Source organism: Coregonus lavaretus, assembly GCF_964263955.1.
Source record: "Coregonus lavaretus genome assembly, chromosome: 16".
Lineage (NCBI taxonomy): Eukaryota > Metazoa > Chordata > Actinopteri > Salmoniformes > Salmonidae > Coregonus > Coregonus lavaretus.
In genome coordinates this window covers 32526329-32544843 of record NC_140003.1, presented here as the reverse complement: position 1 = coordinate 32544843, position 18515 = coordinate 32526329, and the positions used below count along the sequence as shown (strand labels likewise).

The 18515-nt window shown below is 41.5% G+C and overlaps 1 protein-coding gene across 1 annotated transcript in view; it reads left to right on the top strand.

The window, feature by feature from the left end:
- Positions 1–4612: 4612 nt before the first annotated feature.
- Positions 4613–18515, top strand: part of lats2 (large tumor suppressor kinase 2) — a 29106-nt gene continuing 15203 nt past the window's right edge. Inside the window, exons 1-2 of the mRNA XM_084179607.1 lie at positions 4613–4775; positions 13425–14142. Of these exons, the coding sequence (XP_084035733.1) occupies positions 13786–14142 (357 nt within the window). The 5' untranslated portion in view covers positions 4613–4775; positions 13425–13785. The remainder of the gene's footprint in view (positions 4776–13424; positions 14143–18515) is intronic.

Here is an 18515-nt window from a genome sequence, read left to right as displayed (position 1 = left end):
AGAACAAATAATGCAACAAATATTGTGGTTAAACTCAAATATACTAATTGATCAAAAAACATTATTTTTTGTTTTAAAAATATTAAAAAAGGTATTATCTTCGTTAATGATATCATAGGTAGGACTGGTGGAGTTTGTCACACATGCAGCTAACAAATACATATGGATATGTCTGCTCTACCCCAAATTACAACCAAATAATTGCAGCATTACCGCAATATATCGCATGTCATCCTATCAAGCATTCTCTCTCATCAACCACATTTTGTTCTCTTCAACCCTAGTGAGAAACAAACTGTATATATAGAATAAGGAACTTGTCTTTCAGCCCTGCATTAAATACCATAATTGGTTAAAGAAAATTGTGATAAATAAAAAAGTATATCAGTTTCATTTAATGACCAAAGGATTGACAGCCGTCCCATATAGATTGCAAAATAGTTGGGAAGAGATTTTTGACATACCGATTCCATGGCATAGTGTTTATGAACTGGGACTGTTTATGAATGGGGGGTAGAAGGACTACTTTTATACTATTCCAGGTATTCCTTAAAGAGGTAGGGTTTCAAGTGTCTCCGGAAGGTGGTCAGTGACTCCGCTGTCCTGGCACCGTATTGGAGCTTGTTCCACCATTGGCATATAGAAGCAAACCGGATGGACATCATGAAAAGGATCGGAGAGGTTGAGGGTAGAGGAAGTTCATTAGTAAAAACAAACAAAATATAATTATTGTAAAATTGACTGTGTCCATAAAATGTATATAGTATGTATAAGCTGGAAGTAGAGGCCTAAGCGTTGTTGTTCACTAGTTTACTCCAATTAGGGGAGGGGTGGTGGGGTTGGAAAATAATAAATGGAAATATATATTTTTTAAAGGATATGTATTTATTTATATGTATGTGTGTGTATGTATGTATGTATATATATATATATATATATATATATATATATATATATATATATATATATATTTATTTGTGGGGGGGGGGGAACATATGGGGGATTGGAAGTGATGCAGACAATTACATTGATGGAAGTTACAATCTATCTGCAATATTAAAGCTGATATACCCATAAAAAACATAAAAGGAGAGTGATGGAGTGCTGCATTAGATGACCTGGCCTCCAAAATCCCCCGACCTCAAACCAATTCGGATGGTTTGGGATGAGTCGGACGGAAGAGTGAAGGAACAGTAGCCAACAAGTGCCCAGCATATGCAGGAACTCCTTCAAGACTGTTGGAAAAGCATTCCAGGTGAAGCTGGTTGAGAGTATGCCAAGAGTGTGCAAAACCTTTGTGAAAGCAAAGGGTGGTTAACTTTTAACAAGGCACACCTGTTAATTGAAATGCATTCCAGGTGTCTACCTCTTGAAGCTGGTTGAGAGAATGCCAAGAGTGTGCAAAGCTGTCATCAAGGCAAAGGGTGGCTACTTTGAAGAATCTCAAATATAAAATATATTTGTTTAACACTTATTTGGTTACTACATTATTCCATATGTGTTATTTCACAGTTTGATGTCTTCACTATTATTCTAGAATGTAGAAAATAGTAAAAATAAAGAAAACCCTTGAATGAGTAGGTGTGTCCACACTTTTGACTGGTACTGTATATATATATATATATATATATATATATACATACAGTGCATTCGGGAAGTATTCAGACCCCTTGACTTTTTCCACATTTTGTAACGTTATAGCCTTATTCTAAAATGGATTAAATTACATTTTTCCTCATCAATCTACACACAATACTCTATCATGACAAAATAAAAACAGGTTTTTAGAAATGTTTGCAAATTTATAAAAATAAATTAAAAAATACCTTATTTACAGAAGTGTTCAGACCCTTAGCTATGAGACTCGAAATTGAGCTCAGGTGCATCCTGTTTCCATTGATTTTTCTTCAACTTGATTGGCCTCCACCTGTGGTAAATTCAATTGATTGGACATGATTTGGAAAGGCACACACCTGTCTATATTAGGTCCCAGAGTTGACAGTGCATGTCAGAGCAAAAGCCATGAGGTTGAAAGAATTGTCCGTAGAGCTCCGAGACAGGATTGTGTCAAGCCACAGATCTGGGGAAGGGTACCAAAACATTTCTGCAGCATTGAAGGTCCCCAAGAACACAGTGGCCTCAATCATTCTTAAATGGAATAAGTTTGGAACCACCAAGACTCTTCCTAGAGCTGGCCGCCCGGCAGAACTGAGCAATCAGGGGAGAAGGGCCTTGGTCAGGGAGGTGACCAAGAACCAGATGATCACTCTGACAGAGCTTCAGAGTTCCTCTGTGGAGATGGGAGAACCTTCCAGAAGGACAACCATCTCTGCAGCACTCCACCAATCAGGCCTTTATGGTAGAGTGGCCAGACGGAAGCCACTTCTCAGTAAAAGGCACATGACAGCCCGCTTGGAGCTTGCCAAAAGGCACCTAAAGGACTCTCAGACCATGAGAAACAAGATTTTCTGGTGTGATGAAACCAAGATTGAACTCTTTGGCCTGAATGCCAAGCGTCATGTCTGGAGGAAGCCTGGCACCATCCCTACGGTGAAGCATGGTTGTGTTAGCCTCATGCTGTGGGGATGTTTTTCAATGGCAGGGACTGGGAGACTAGTCGGGATCAAGGCAAAGATGAACGGAGCAAAGTACAGAGAGATCCTTCATGAAATCCTGCTCCAGAGCGCTCAGAACCTCAGACTGGGGCGAACGTTCACCTTCCAACAGGACAACATTTACATTTAAGTCATTTAGCAGACGCTCTTATCCAGAGCGACTTACACTTAGTGAGTGCATACATTTTCATACTGGCCCCCCATGGGAAATCGAACCCACAACCCTGGCATTGCAAACGCCATGCTCTACCAACTGAGCTACACGGGACCATACAACGACCCTAAGCAGACAGCCAAGACAACGCAGGAGTGGCTTCGGGAGTCTCAATGTCCTTGAGTGGCCCAGCCAGAGCCAGAACTTGAACCCGATTGAACATCAAAAACATGTTATTGCTTTGCCATTATGGGGTATTGTTTGTAGATTGATAAGGACAAAAAACAATTAATCCTTTTTAGAATAGGGCTGTAACGTAACAAAATATGAAAAAAGTAAAGGGGTCTGAATACTTTCCGAATGCACTGTGTGTGTGTGTGTATGTGTATGTGTGTGTGTGTGTGTATGTATGTATGTATGTATGTATGTGTGTATATATATATATGTGTATATATATATATACAGTATATGCTACCGTTCAAAAGTTTGGGGTCACTTGTCCATTAAAAACGTCCATTAAAATAACATCAAATTGATCAGAAATACAGTGTAGACATTGTTAATGTTGTAAATGGCTATTGTAGCTGGAAACTGCTGATTTCTAATGGAATATCTACATAGGCATACAGAGACCCATTATCAGCAACCATCAGTCCTGTGTTCCAATGGCACGTTGTGTTTGCTAATCCAAGTTTATCATTTTAAAAGGATAATTGATCATTCGAAAACCCTTTTGCAATTATGTTAGCACAGCTGAAAACTGTTGTGCTGATTAAAGAAGCAATAAAACTGGCCTTCTTGAGACTAGTTGAGTATCTGGAGCATCAGCAATTGTGGGTTCGATTACAGGCTCAAAATGGCCAGAAACAAATAACTTTTTTCTGAAAGTCTATTCTTGTTCTGAGAAATGAAGGCTATTCCATGAAAGAAACTGCAAAGAAACTGAAGATCTCGTACAACGCTGTGTACTACTCCCTTCACAGAACAGCACAAACTGTCTCTAACCAGAATAGAAAGAGGAGTGGGAGGCCCCGGTGCACAACTGAGCAAGAGGACAAATACATTAAAGGGTCTAGTTTGAGAAACAGACGCCTCACAGGTCCTCAACTGGCAGCTTCATTAAATAGTACCCGCAAAACACCAGTCTCAACGTCAACAGTGAAGAGGCGACTCCGGGATGCGTCAAAAAACTAAAAGCAGATCTACCCAACTCCGATTGAAGGGATCTCCAGAGTTAGCCATCCCTCTGACCAGGTCTGGTATCTAGTACATCTAAATTGAAACTCCGAAAGAGCCTGGTCAACCGTGGGGGCAATAGCATACACAGCAGTGTTATCTACATAGGTTATGTTAAAATATTTTGCAGATAGACCAACATTGTTTATATAAACAGTAAAATGTACAGGACCTAAGACCGACCCCTGTGGGACACCTTTCGTCTCATCCATACCAATTGCAGACAATCTTTGAATCAATAAAGAGTGGTTAACTGTATCAAAAGCATTCCTTAATGCAATCTGTCAGCATCCTGGCCTTTAATGTCAAGGGTTATTGATTGTGTTTATTTGCCTATGAAAATAAATAAAAATATTGAATATTTTTGAGTGTTCGGATTCTCAGTAAAGATGAACACATTTTGTTTTACGGTGGTTTTGCCATAGACATTAAACCCAGGGTTTTTGCTGGATGCAAGAATCAATGCCAAGTTGTATTAGGAAGCCCCGCCTAGAATATGTGCGGTGCTGACGTGCATTGGTCCCTCACGTGACTCCAGGAATGTTAACAATGCAGTAAGTGTCCAACTTTGTACTGCATTCTAATTCTGCCTGTAGTTGGGAGAAAATGGAGTCTCTTCTCATGATATTTACTCGGGCCTACCGTTAAGAGCAATATCGATACATTATCGTATGGGTTGTGCAACAAAGGATTGGATATAAAGTTTTCCGAAAAGGGTATTTGGTTGGATTCTTTCTCGGATTAAAGTTGAATGATACTTCTATCACATGGTAAGTTCAAATCTTCATCATATTTTGGGAAAGCCTAACTATTTTGATGAAAACAGAAAGATAAACGTTATTTTCAGTACTGACATTTATTTAAATTGAAGATAAAGCCTCGGATTTCTTCCAACGCGACTAGCTTTCGGCCAGAGGAAGACTGCTGGGACTGAAATTCTCCCTACATTGGAATGTCGGGCTGCTCCAGGGTGCAGGGCTGCGCTCTGATCCGCGGATATATCTTAAAACTTCCAGCGCAAAGTTGAGAAGGCCCCACAATATTTTTAACTCTCGAAATGTTCAAATTAATCATAACCTCGACAAGAAAACCCATGAAGTGATCAATGTGTTTAGGATATTCAAACAAATCTTATTTTACAATGGTCGAGTTTTGTTTTCACTAAAGCCTAGGATGGGAGGGGGTCTTCAGCGTGGCAAAATAATATTTAAATGACGTGTTAAAACTGTTACGTTGTACCTTTTGAAACACGAATGAGCCTTACAATGTTTCTTTGCGATGAATATGGATTCTTAGGCTGTTTCTGTTTGCATTAAATGTTTGGTGAATTATTACATTCCATAATGGACTCTCATTCTGTAGACGGGCTGCAAATAGTCTACAGTCTTCTTGTGTGATGTGCACCGTTGTTCTTAATGTCCAGATTTTTGTTATGATGCTGTTTGAGAAACTTTTAATAACATAAACTTCTCACTGGTTGTTTATTAAGTTTGGACATTTTAATTATAAAACCTATAATGAAATAACTTTCAAGACAAATACTTGTTTTAAACTGCCACAATTGAACTGGTTAAAATTAGTTTGCGTAGTGTATCCCAAATTATCAGTCTAGTACAGTAGGCTAGTAGATTGCTGCTGATGCAACCATGCGTTTCATTCAGGTGTGCAACAACACACGAGGTTCAAGGTAGGAACCTTGTTCTATCTCTACCTTTAAACAACATAACAGGCACACAAATAATGTTACAATAGATAACAATAATACAATTATTATTATGCAGGTATTACAATGAATAGCCTATTCGTTTTATTGTGACTGTAGCATACATTTTAAATGTCCTATTCTAACAGGATCAGATGTTATCTATTGATGTGAGTATTGTATTGATAAGACTGGCTTTTTGGATTACAGTCTGTGTTACTGTCTGGCAATCTGACTTGAATGAATATGTATCATTTTATTGCAAACCTACATCTCGCATCAGGAGATAAGATATAAGCCTACTGTATTTGTTTACATTATTGACTTCTTGATTACAATACCTTGAATCAAAGTAATCTCATCTAAATATACTTTCATTCCAACCTAAATCTAGATTGGATCTACAGCAACAGCTTCAATGTGATGAATGGCAACATTAAAGTTAACTTGTTTATGTTTTACATGTTTGAAAGGATCTCTGTACATTTCTGTTACCGTTGTGTGACTTGTGTCTCCACATGTAATCAAATATTGGATCCCAACCACAACCACTCAGACATTATTGTCAGGCATTGCAGACTGAGGATCTCATTGGCAAAAACAGGCCAAGGCATTTCCATCTAAAAGGACCTGTGAGCACCAAAGTGACGTTCATAGAAGCATGTCCATTTGGGTGTCAAATGAAAGCTAAGAGTCTATATATTTTTTCCAACCATTTTCCATCCCAAAAATTAGGAATAAGCAATGGCTTTGATTTCTGGTCAAACAGATGGAAAAGGGGTCTTACACAATATCTACCAAAAATTGTTTTAAAAGGTATTAGAAATTCATCAAAACACAATAATGTTGAAGTAAAGAAGTCGCTCTGGATAAGAGCGTCTGCTAAATGACATAAATGTAAATGTAAAGACCCCTGCCAATGAATATCAACTCTTATATTTAGTTTTGGATAAATGATTTGCCTTCTGTAAGTTTAAGAATCATTGCCTTGTGCCGTGTAATTCCGTTACCAAAAACCCACATCTTTAAGATATAGTTTCTAATTTCTCTCCCTCATGAGGAGGGAGGATAATGACATTTTACAGAAATAATAATTAAAGGTAGGACTACCAATTAGTTTGTGTTTTTATTTATATCAAGTTTGTTTATGAATTATTAAGTGATTAGAACTCATAATTCTGTGACCAAATCAGTAACGGAATTACCCAAATATCAGTAACAGAATTAATGCAATTGAATTGTCTACAATGGGAAATCATAGTAGTCACAAACCACAGTTGGGTCACCTGCAACTGTCCTCCCTTCCTCTGGCATAATGTTATGTTCAGCTCATAACTGTTTTCTTTTCTCTTTCTGTCGTCTGGTGTTAAAAGCAAGACTGTAAAAACAGTCTGGACAATCTCTCTTTCTCTCTGTCTCTGTCTCTGTCTCTCTCTCTCTCGCTCTCTCTCTCTCTCTCTCTCTCTCTCTGTTAATGTCACCTTCGGCTCATACTGACACCTACCACCTACCCTCTTTCCATTTACTGTAACAAGCATCCTCACCCACTGAGCACCGACCGATACCGGACGTCCATGGACATTGAAAAGTAGTTAAAATTTGGTCGGTCCGCCCTGGTCGGACCAAATCTGAACCAATCATAGACGTTTATGTTTCACAAGTTTGGACAGCACAGTACAGTAGAGAACAGTACAGTACAGTAGAGCACACTAGAGTAGAGTTCTGTACAGTACAGTAGAGCATACTAGAGTAGAGTTCTGTAGAGTAGAGCACACTAGAGTAGAGTTCTGTACAGTACAGTAGAGCACACTAGAGTAGAGTTCTGTAGAGTAGAGCACACTAGAGTAGAGTTCTGTACAGTACAGTAGAGCACACTAGAGTAGAGTTCTGTACAGGACAGTAGAGCACACTAGAGTAGAGTTCTGTAGAGTAGAGCACACTAGAGTAGAGTTCTGTACAGTACAGTAGAGCACACTAGAGTAGAGTTCTGTAGAGTAGAGCACACTAGAGTAGAGTTCTGTACAGTACAGTAGAGCACACTAGAGGAGAGTACAGGGTAGCACTTTATTTGCTATACAGACTATCAGTAACATTTCAGCTATCTATTAACCTTAACCCTTATCCTAACCCTACACTTGACTTAACCCTTACCCTAGCCCTAAACTTAACCCTTACCCTAAACTTAACCCTAACCGTAACCTTAGCAAGCAGTTGCTTATCAACAGATAGTTTGTTGATAGTATAACCATCTGTAGAGCATCTACAAATGGACTATCCGGACTATCCAAATAAAGTGTGACTGAGTACTGTATAACATACTGTACTCTGCTGTACTGTACTGATCATATCTACTGTACTGAACTGAACTCTACTGTGCTGTACTGTATGTTTGTCCAAACTTGTGAAACATACATGTCTATGATTGGTTCAGATTTGGTCTGGTCCGGACCAACCAAATGTGTTCTTCGTTGGTGGCGGAGCTCATTAGAATAATAGCCAGTGTGTAGAATAATACCAAAATATGCAAGAAGGATATTGCATATTTCTACCTTTCTGTACTTATTTTGCATACATCACCATGAAGAGAATGATATTCATATCCATAATTATGCATTGCTGTATAGTACAGATCAGGGACCCATGATGTAATACCGTTACCATAATTCCGTTACGTGATGTAAATCCACTTCACCCACTGTAGTTCAATAACCAGAATATGTTTTTTCAAACTCAAGGTGTCATGTCATAGCTGACACCATGTTCTTTCTGCAGATATCTTTGAATCTTAATTCAGAGCAGATATTTAAGAGTTTTGGAAAACGTGTTCGCATAAAAAACAGAGGGAGATTTTACCTTAATTCTGTTACCAAACTTTGCATCTGCACAGTTCTTCCAGTAAATATGTTTTTGTAAAATCTTCTGTGTACATTGTTCGAAGTCGTCCTTGTGCATATGGTTGTATGGTTTGTTAAACTTTGAAATCAATGGTTTTTGTTTGGCATACATTTTCTTTTGAAAAATCTGAGTCAAAACATAATTCCGTTACCGTGTAATTGCTCGCCAAAAGACACCATAGATCCTGTGTGATAAACAGTACAGGTGTCTCTAATCAGTCAGATAGGCCTTTTGTTTGAAAAAATAAGAAATTGACTTTATTATCCCTGCGGGAAAATGTTGGTTGCGGCTCTGCATACAGTTCCAGTCAAAAGTTTGGACACACCTACTCATTCCAGGGTTTTTCTTTATTTTTACTATTTTCTACATTGTAGAATAATAGTGAAGACATCAAAACTATGAAATAACACATATTGAATCATGTAGTAACCAAAGAAGTGTTAAAGAAATCAAAATATATTTTATATTTGAGATTCTTCAAAGTAGCCACCCTTTGCCTTGATGACAGCTTTGCACACTCTTGGCATTCTCTCAACCAGCTTCAAGAGGTAGACACCTGGAATGCATTTCAATTAACAGGTGTGGCTTGTTAAAAGTTAATTTGTGGGATTTCTTTCCTTCTTAATGCGTTTGAGCCAATCAGTTGTGTTATGACAAGGTAGGGGGGGTATACAGAAGATAGCCCTATTTGGTAAAAGACCAAGTTCATATTATGGTAAGAACAGCTCAAATAAGCAAAGAGAAACAACAGTCCATTACTTTAAGACATGAAGGTCAGTCAATCCGGAAAATTTCAAGAACTTTTCAAGTTTCTTCAAGTGCAGTTGCAAAAACTATCGACAATTAACTGCACCTCAGATTGCAGCCCAAATAAATGCTTCACAGAGTTCAAGTAACAGACATCTCAACATCTACTGTTCATAGGAGACTTCGTGAATCAGGCTTTCATGGTCGAATTGCTGCAAAGAAACCACTACTAAAGGACACCAATAAGAAGATGAGACTTGCTTGGGCCAAGAAACATGAGCAATAGACATTAGACAGGTGGAAATCTTTTCCTTTCGTCTGATGAGTCCAAATTTGAGATTTTTTGTTCCAACCGCCGTGTCTTTGTGAGACGCGGAGTAGATGAACGGATGATCTCCACATGTGTGGTTCCCACCGTGAAGCATGGAGGAGGAGGTGTGATGGTGTGGGGGTGCTTTGCTGGTGACACTGTCAGTGATTTATTTAGAATTCAAGGCACACTTAACCAGCATGGCTACCACAGCATTCTGCAGCGATACGCCATCCATTTTGGTTTGCGCTTAGTGGGACTATCATTTGATTTTCAACAGGACAATGACCCAAAACACACCTCCAGGCCGTGTAAGGGCTATTTGACCAAGAAGGAGAGTGATGGAGTGCTGCATCAGATGACACAATCACCCGACTTCAACCCAATTGAGATGGTTTGGGATGAGTTGGACCGCAGAGTGAAGGAAAAGCAGCCAACAAGTGCTCAGCATATGTGGGAACTCCAAGACTGTTGGAAAAGCATTCCAGGTGAAGCTGGTTGAGAGAATGCCAAGAGTGTGCAAAGCTGTCATCAAGGCAAAGGGTGGCTACTTTGAAGAATCTAAAATATACAATATATTTTGATTTGTTTAACACTTTTTTGGTTACTACATGATTCCATATGTGTTATTTCATAGTTTTGATGTCTTCACTATTATTCTACAATGTAGAAAATAGTAAAAATAAAGAAAAACCCTTGAATGAGTTGGTGTCCACATTTTTGACTGGTACTGTACATAAAAACACATAATCAAGCAAAGAGGAGGACATATACAGGTAGAAAAGTGCAGTTCATGAGCGAACTGTCACACCCTGGCTCTGGGACTCTATATGTTGAGCCAGGGTGTGCTCATTCTATGTGTTGTAGTTCTATGTTGGGAGTTCTAGTTGTGTTTATTTCTATGTTGGCTAGAGTGACTCCCAATCAGAGGCAACGAGTGTCAGCTGTGGCTGGTTGTCTCTGATTGGGAGCCATATTTAAACTGTCTGTTTTCCCTTTGTGTTTGTGGGATCTTGTTCCGTGTTGGTCTATGTTACCTAGGACGTTACGTTACGTTATCGTTTTGTTGTTTTTGTATCGTGTGTGCACTTTAATTAAATAAAGTATGTTCGCTCAACACGCTGCGCATTGGTCTACTCCATACGACGATCGTGACACGAACAGTGATTCATATGTACACTATATACACTATGCACATCAGTACTACAGTTGAAGTCGGAAGTTTACATACACTTAGTCATTTAAACTCGTTTTTCAACCACTCCACAAATGTATTGTTAACAAACTATAGTTTTGGCAAGTCGGTTAGGACATCTACTTTGTGCGTGACATAAGTAATTTTTCCAACAATTGCTTACAGACAGATTATTTAACTTATAATTCACTGTATCACAATTCCAGTTTACACTAAGTTGACTGTGCCTTTAAACAGCTTGGAAAATTCCAGAAAATGATGTCATGGCTTTAGCAGCTTCTGATAGGCTAATTGACATAATTTGAGTCAATTGGAGGTGTACCTGTGGATATATTTCAAGGCTTACCTTCAAACTCAGTGCCTCTTTGCTTGACATCATGGGAAAATCAAAAGAAATCAGCCAAGACCTTAGAAAAAAAATTGTAGACCTCCATAAGTCTGGTTCATCCTTGGGAGCAATTTCCAAACGACTGAAGGTACCACGTTCATCTGTACAAGCAATAGTACGCAAGTATAAACACAATGGGACCACGCAGCCGTCATACCACTCAGGAAGGAGACGCGTTCTGTCTCCTAGAGATTAACGTACTTTGGTGCGAAAAGTGAAAATAAATCCCAGAACAACAGCAACCTTGTGAAGATGCTGGAGGAAACAGGTACAAAAGTATCTATATCCACAGTAAAACAAGTCCTATATCGACATAACCTGAAAGGCCGCTCAGCAAGGAAGAAGCCATTGCTCCAAAACCGCCGTAAAAAAGCCAGACTACGGTTTGCAACTGCACTTTGGAGAAATGTCCTCTGGTCTGATGAAACAAAAATAGAACTGTTTGGCCATAATGACCATCGTTATGTTTGGAGGAAAAAGGGGGATGCTTGCAAGCCGAAGAACACCATCCCACCCGTGAAGCACGGGGGTGGCAGCATCATGCTGTGGGGGTGCTTTGCTGCAGGAGGGTCTGGTGCACTTCACAAAATAGATGGCATCATGAGGAAGGAAAATTATGTGGATATATTGAAGCAATATCTCAAGACATCAGTCAGGAAGTTAAAGCTTGGTCGCAAATGGGTCTTCCAAATGGACAATGACCCCAAGCATATTTCCAAAGTTGTGGCAAAATGGCTTAAGGACAACAAAGTCAAGGTATTGGAGTGGCCATCACAAAGCCCTGACCTCAATCCTATAGAACATTTGTGGGCAATACTTAAAAAGTGTGTGCAAGCAAGGAGGCCTACAAACTTGACTCAGTTACACCAGCTCTGTCAGGAGGAATGGGCCAAAATTCACCCAACTTATTGTGGGAAGCTTGTGGAAGGCTACCCGAAACGTTTAACCCAATTTAAACAATTTAAAGGCAATGCTATCAAATACCTATTGAGTATATGTAAAATTCTGACCACCTGGGAATATTATTAAATAAATAAAAGCTGAAATAAATCATTGTCTCTACTATTATTCTGACATTTCATATTCTTAAAATAAAGTGGTGATCCTAACTGACCTAAGACAGGGAATTTTTACTAGGATTTAATGTCAGGAATTGTGAAAAACTGAGTTTAAATGTATTTGGCTAAGGTGTATGTAAACTTCCGTCTGTCAACTACAATTCCAACTGCTGGCCACAGCTGGTCCTATTAGTGTTTTTTAAACATTCAGGAGACCCTGTCTCTACCCTCCTCTGTCTGTTGTTCTTCAGGGTAAATCCATGTTTCTGTCCGCTCTGCCCCGTGATAGAATGATATGAGCTTTCTTGTTGTTACTTGTTGAATGGAATGCTTTATGGGTGGGATGCGGCACTCAAAGCATCACAAGAATGGGAACTGAGGCTAAAGATTCTGGAGATTGGGCAACTTGTTGTGGAGCTTGGCACTACCATCTCAAATATGTGTTTGTTTCGAAAAACTGTCTTAACTCACAGTGAGTGCTGTGATTGTGTCAGAAAACTTCTTAAACATCCAAACCCCAAAAATACCTTTTCAACCCTTGAGGGGACATGGCGCAGAGAGAGAGAGTGAGAGAGGTGGTGACAGAGGGTGTTATTGAAGGTAGTGTCCTGATTTAGATGGACCTAGGGGATGCTGCTGATCTCAAGCTGTTCAAAGCTATCCCAGGCCTCAAGGCCTACCAAGTATACCGATCTGGTGGTCTATCAGTCCTGTTCTAAAGCCACTGAATTGCAATCAAGCTAAACACCTATATTTTAATCATTGTCATAATTGAAAATGTGTAATACAGTGTTTTACACCACAAAAGCTGTTACACGATTACACAGTGATAATACATTGTTGTTGCCGCATATTCCACGTGAGTGTGCACAGAGACATACTTCCTTCACACCTCCTATAGTCTGCCCCGGAGAGTAGCACTGCCACGATAGAATGTAGACAATGTTCTTGGAGATAAAACCGTAAAGGGGTGTTAATATTGGATAACACAGGAGCATTTCACACACAGTGGATGAGACCTGTGTAAATAATATGACCCTACGCCACCATGACCATAACTCGACCACACAGTGACATTTCAGTGACAATTCAGTAACATTTTCTGTTCTGATCTTGCTCCACAGGCGCAGATGGGAGCCAGAACGGTTTGGGGCAAGGGCACCCTTGTGACCCCTCACATTACTTGGAATAAGGAGGAATGTGACCCCTAAAACACACACACCATGGCACGCCAGTGGGATTCCTATCAGTAGGAGCCAGCCACACAGAGACAAACAAAATCTATAAAACCCTAGACCAAGAGAGAGAGAGAAAGGAGGAATCTCACAGATCTATGCACAGATCTCTCCTACTGGAGGGCCTTAACTATTTAGGTCACGAGCTCCGGAGCAAGCTTAGGAGTGTGTGCGAGTGTATCCGTTTTTGGTGGAGGTGTGTGCGTGTGTGTGTTTGGGTGTGATTTCCTTAGACTAAAACGGGAGTGTCATGAGGCCCAAGACGTTTCCCGCTGCTCCGTACATGGGCAACACGCGCCAGCGCCTCCAGGAGATCAAGGAGGGGCTAAAGCAGCCAGCCAAGCTGGTGAGCCAGGCCCTCCACGGGGGCAGCTCCCGGGGCGAGGGGGGCCGCGGGGCTGAATGCAAGGGCAAAGACCCCGGCAGTCGCCAGCAGCAGCACCGGCCCCCTCAGAAGTTCAACAATTACCAGAACGCTCTGAGGGAGATCCGCAAGTCCCTCATGCCCTTTGCCAATGAGTCTGGACCCTCCTCTGGCTCTGCCCACCCCGCTGGAGACGTCAACCGACAGATGCTGCAGGAGCTGGTCAACGCTGGCTGTGACCAGGTGAGGACTGGGGAGTGTGTGTGTGTGTGTGTGTGTGTGCGCTTGCTCTCAAGTGGGAGAAACTGCGCTGGTCTGTATCAATGTCTCTGCTTGAATGCTGGTTCTATAGTCACGTACTGTAAGTGGCTAACATACAGTAACTCACTAATGTGGAGGTAGAAAGCCCCATTCACTGTCATAAATATTCAGTGATACAATACAACCTTTCTCTGCCAAGCGTATAGTAATATGGTTACATAATGCGGAGTGCAGAAATATCAGGCGAATTTAACAATCCGCTTGGCGCTGGTTTCTTTATCTTCTTTCGGAATGAGCGAGGGATCATCTCCACCCCTGAGAGAGAATAGGAGAGGAAAAAAGAGAGAAGGAGAGGCTAGGAGATGGAAGAAGAGGACAGTTAGTGTTTCCTCAGGAAATGATGTCAGCTCACACATGCTTACCTTTCGCCTAAAGAAATAAAGCCTTTACTATACTACTATAGTTCAGATATGGAAAGCCTTATTTCAAGGATATAAGTGTATTCTATCATTGATATACAGTGCATTCTGAAAGTATTCAGACCCCTTGACTTTTACCACATTTTGTTACGTTACAGCCTTATTCTAAAATGGATTAAATTGTTTTCCCCCTCATCAATATACACACAATACCCCATAATGACAAAGCAAAAACAGGTTTTTAGTAATTTTAGCAAATGTATAAAAAATAAACAAATGAAATATCACATTTACATAAGTATTCAGACCCTTTACTTAGTACTTTGTTGAAGCACCTTAGGCAGCGATTACAGCCTCGAGTCTTCTTGGGTATGACGCTACAAGCTTGGCACACCTGTATTTGGGGAGTTTCTCCCATTCTTCTCTGCAGATCCTCTCAAGCTCTGTCAGGATGGATGGGGAGTGTCGCTGCACAGCTGTTTTCAGGTCTCTCCAGAGATGTTCGATCGGGTTCAAGTCCGGACTCTGGCTGGGCCACTCAAGGACATTCAGAGACTTGTCCCGAAACCACTCCTGCATTGTCTTGGCTGTGTGCTTAGGGTCGTTGTCCTGTTGGAAGGGGAACCTTCACCCCTGTCTGAGGTCCTGAGCGCTCTGGAGCAGGTTTTCATCAAGGATCTCTCTGTACTTTGCTCCGTTCATCTTTCCCTCGATCTCGACTAGTCTCCCAGTCCCTGCCGCTGAAAAACATCCCCACAGCAGGATGCTAACACCACCATGTTTCACCGTAGGGATGGTGCCAGGTTTCTTCCAGACGTGACGCTTGGCATTCAGGCCAAAGAGTTCAATCTTGGTTTCATCACACCAGAGAATCTTTAGGTGCCTTTTGGCAAACTCCAAGCGGGCTTTCATGTGCCTTTTACTGAGGAGTGGCTTCCGTCTGGCCACTCTACCATAAAGGCCTGATTGGTGGAGTGCTGCAGAGATGGTTGTCCTTCTGGAAGGTTCTCCCCATCTCCACAGAGGAACTCTGAAGCTCTGTCAGAGTGACCATCGGGTTCTTGGTCACCTCCCTGACCAAGGCCCTTCTCCCTCGATTGCTCAGTTTGGCCAGGCGGCCAGCTCTAGGAAGAGTCTTGGTGGTTCCAAACTTCTTCCATTTAAGAATGATGGAGGCCACTGTGTTTTTGGGGACTTTCAATGCTGCAGAATTTTTTTGTACCCTTTCCCAGATCTGTGCCTCGACACAATCCTGTCTCGGAGCTCTACGGACAATTCCTTCGACCTCATGGCTTGGTTTTTGCTCTGACATCTACTGTCAACTGTGGGACCTTATATAGACAGGTGTGTGCCTTTCCAAATCATGTCCAATCAATTGAATTTACCACAGGTGGACTCCAATCAAGTTGTAGAAACATCTCAAGGATGATAAATGGAAACAGCATGCATCTGAGCTCAATTTCGAGTCTCATAGCAAAAAGTCTGAATACTTAAGTAAATAAAGTATTTATGTTTTTTATTTTTAATACATTTGCTACAATTTCTAAAAACCTGTTTTCACTTTGTCATTATGGGTTATTGTGTGTAGATTGATGAGGAATTTATCCATTTTAGAATAAGGCTGTAACGTTTAAAATGTGGAAAAAATCCAGGGGTCTGAAAATGTTCTGAATGCCCTGTATATCAGAGTATTTCCGAATAATAAGCATCAGACTGTGCAACATAGTTCAATCGCTCTTTAAACACCCATAGCTGGCCTAAGATCAGGTCATTTTTAAGGGCTCAGCTTTGACTGTGTTTAAAGCTCTTGGATTGGCCAGAGACCAGTTACTATAACCAGACTCGGCACCGTTTTAGGACTGACCATGGACCAGTTACTATAAGCAGACTCAGTACTGTGCCTTTGTGGTTGAAGGCTTCAGGACAGGCCTGAGGACCTGTGATTGCGGCACTCGCCATCTAAAGAATGCTTAACTCAAACCTGTGCACAACACTACTGAGAAACCTTCCTCAGACACCAGCACAGTGGAATTATGAGCTGTTACTTCAGAGAGAGAGAGAGAGACAGGGAGAGAGAGAGAGAGATGCAAGCCACATCAATAACCATATTGATTTGAGTTATCAGAAAGCTGTTGTGTGCTTGCTGGTGGCCTTTGGTATGGCTTGATCTTGTTCTTGTTAGTACACACACAGATTGTTACTGCTCCTGTAGGACTAGGAGTGTGTAGTTAGTGTGTAGTTAGCATGTAGTAATAGTGTAGTTAGTGTGTAGTTACAGTGTAGTAAGAGTGTGGTTTGGCCTCTAGTTCCTCTGAATGGCTCAGACCGGAGAGAGAGAGGGAGCACTGTCAATACAAACAGGAAGTGGCGATTCAATGGTAGCAGGGTGGAACAGTTCCTTCTGCTCCCATCGTGTCGCCACAGACAATCTGGCTGCGTTCTCTCGCTGTCTGTCTGTCTGTCTGTCTGTCTCTCTCTCTCTCTCTCTCTCTCTCTCTCTCTCTCTCTCTCTCTCTCGCTGTCTGTCTGTCTGTCTGTCTGTCTCTTCTCTCTCTCTCTCTCTCTCTCTCTCTCTCTCTCTCTCTCTCTCTCTCTGTCAGTGTGTCTCTCTCTCACTTTTTCTTTCGCTCCCCTCTATCTCTCTGTCTGTCTCTCTATCTGTATTCTATATTCCATTTATTCTCCCCTCATTAGCTTTATATATTTATTTGTTGCGTTTATAGACACAAACAGAAGGATAATCTGAAAATGAAAAGAATTGGACACGTTTAGGTTGTACAGGCAAAACATTTCTCTCTTTTCCTGCCTACTGACTTTGACAGTGATGGATTATAGGTAATGGTCTCTCAATGAGCGATGCGGCAGTCACCTGTCACTGTGAGTATGTGTTTGTCCTCGGGCTGCGTCCTCAAGTTGACCCTGTAACCCAACCGGACCGAGGTATGCATCCAGGAAAAACATTAACAACAACATTACGACCATTTAGCAACTTAATCAGTCCTCAGCCCTTTACATAAGTGCTTTTAGTTTCCCGGATGAGCCGCCAGGCATGTCTTGTGATGGGTGGTCCTGGTATTTTTAGGCGACTGTGGCCACTGAGCGTGGGCCCTTGTTTTCCCAACATTCCACAGCCGTAATGGCCGCCGTAGTGAGTGGCCCCTTTGGTCTCAACCCCACCTCCACCCCCACGGGCCCTCTGGCCTGATTCTTATCAGAAGCACCGCCTCCTCTCCTCTTCCAGCCACAAGTTACACAGCGATGCGGCGAGTTACATAATCACTGTAAAGGAGAGAATGTTTTGGTGGGGGAGCGAGGGGGGGCTGCCGGAGTGTGGAGGAGCTCTTTCCTCTCCTCCTCCTCCTCCTCCACCTTCCTTCCTTCCTTCATGTGTACAGCGGCTCCAGTATTGCTGTATTAGGGGCCGGCCGGGCGGGCGAAATGGAGTGGAGACAGGACGACGTGGCTGCCGCGTTTATGTAACGATGAGGTTAACAGGACGTGACATAGGCCTTGTGTGTGTGTGTGTGCATTATTGTGTGTGTTTGATTAATAGAAGGAGAAGATGGCGGAGCACTATCTGTTGTTCTACAGGCCTATTGATGTCCCTCTCTCTTGGCCTGTCCATCCAGACTCAGCTCTCTAAAGGTCTTCCGTATGGGTTTCATTTCTCATAGTTGAATGTGTTGCAGAATTAGGTCAAAGTGAAAACGAATATAAGAAAACAGCCTTCCTCTCAGAGCTTAGAACAGTGGCGCAGAAACTGTCACTACATCCAGGACTGTGTGTTTTGTAGTTGTTCACTTGAGTGAGAGTTGAGTGTGTGTGATTATGTTTTTTTACTCCCAGCCTCCTAAGGTGAGAGTGTGTGCATGTGCATACTGTCAGTGCAGTCCGAGATGTTTTTGCGTGTGATTGTGTTTGGGATAAGTCCTTGGC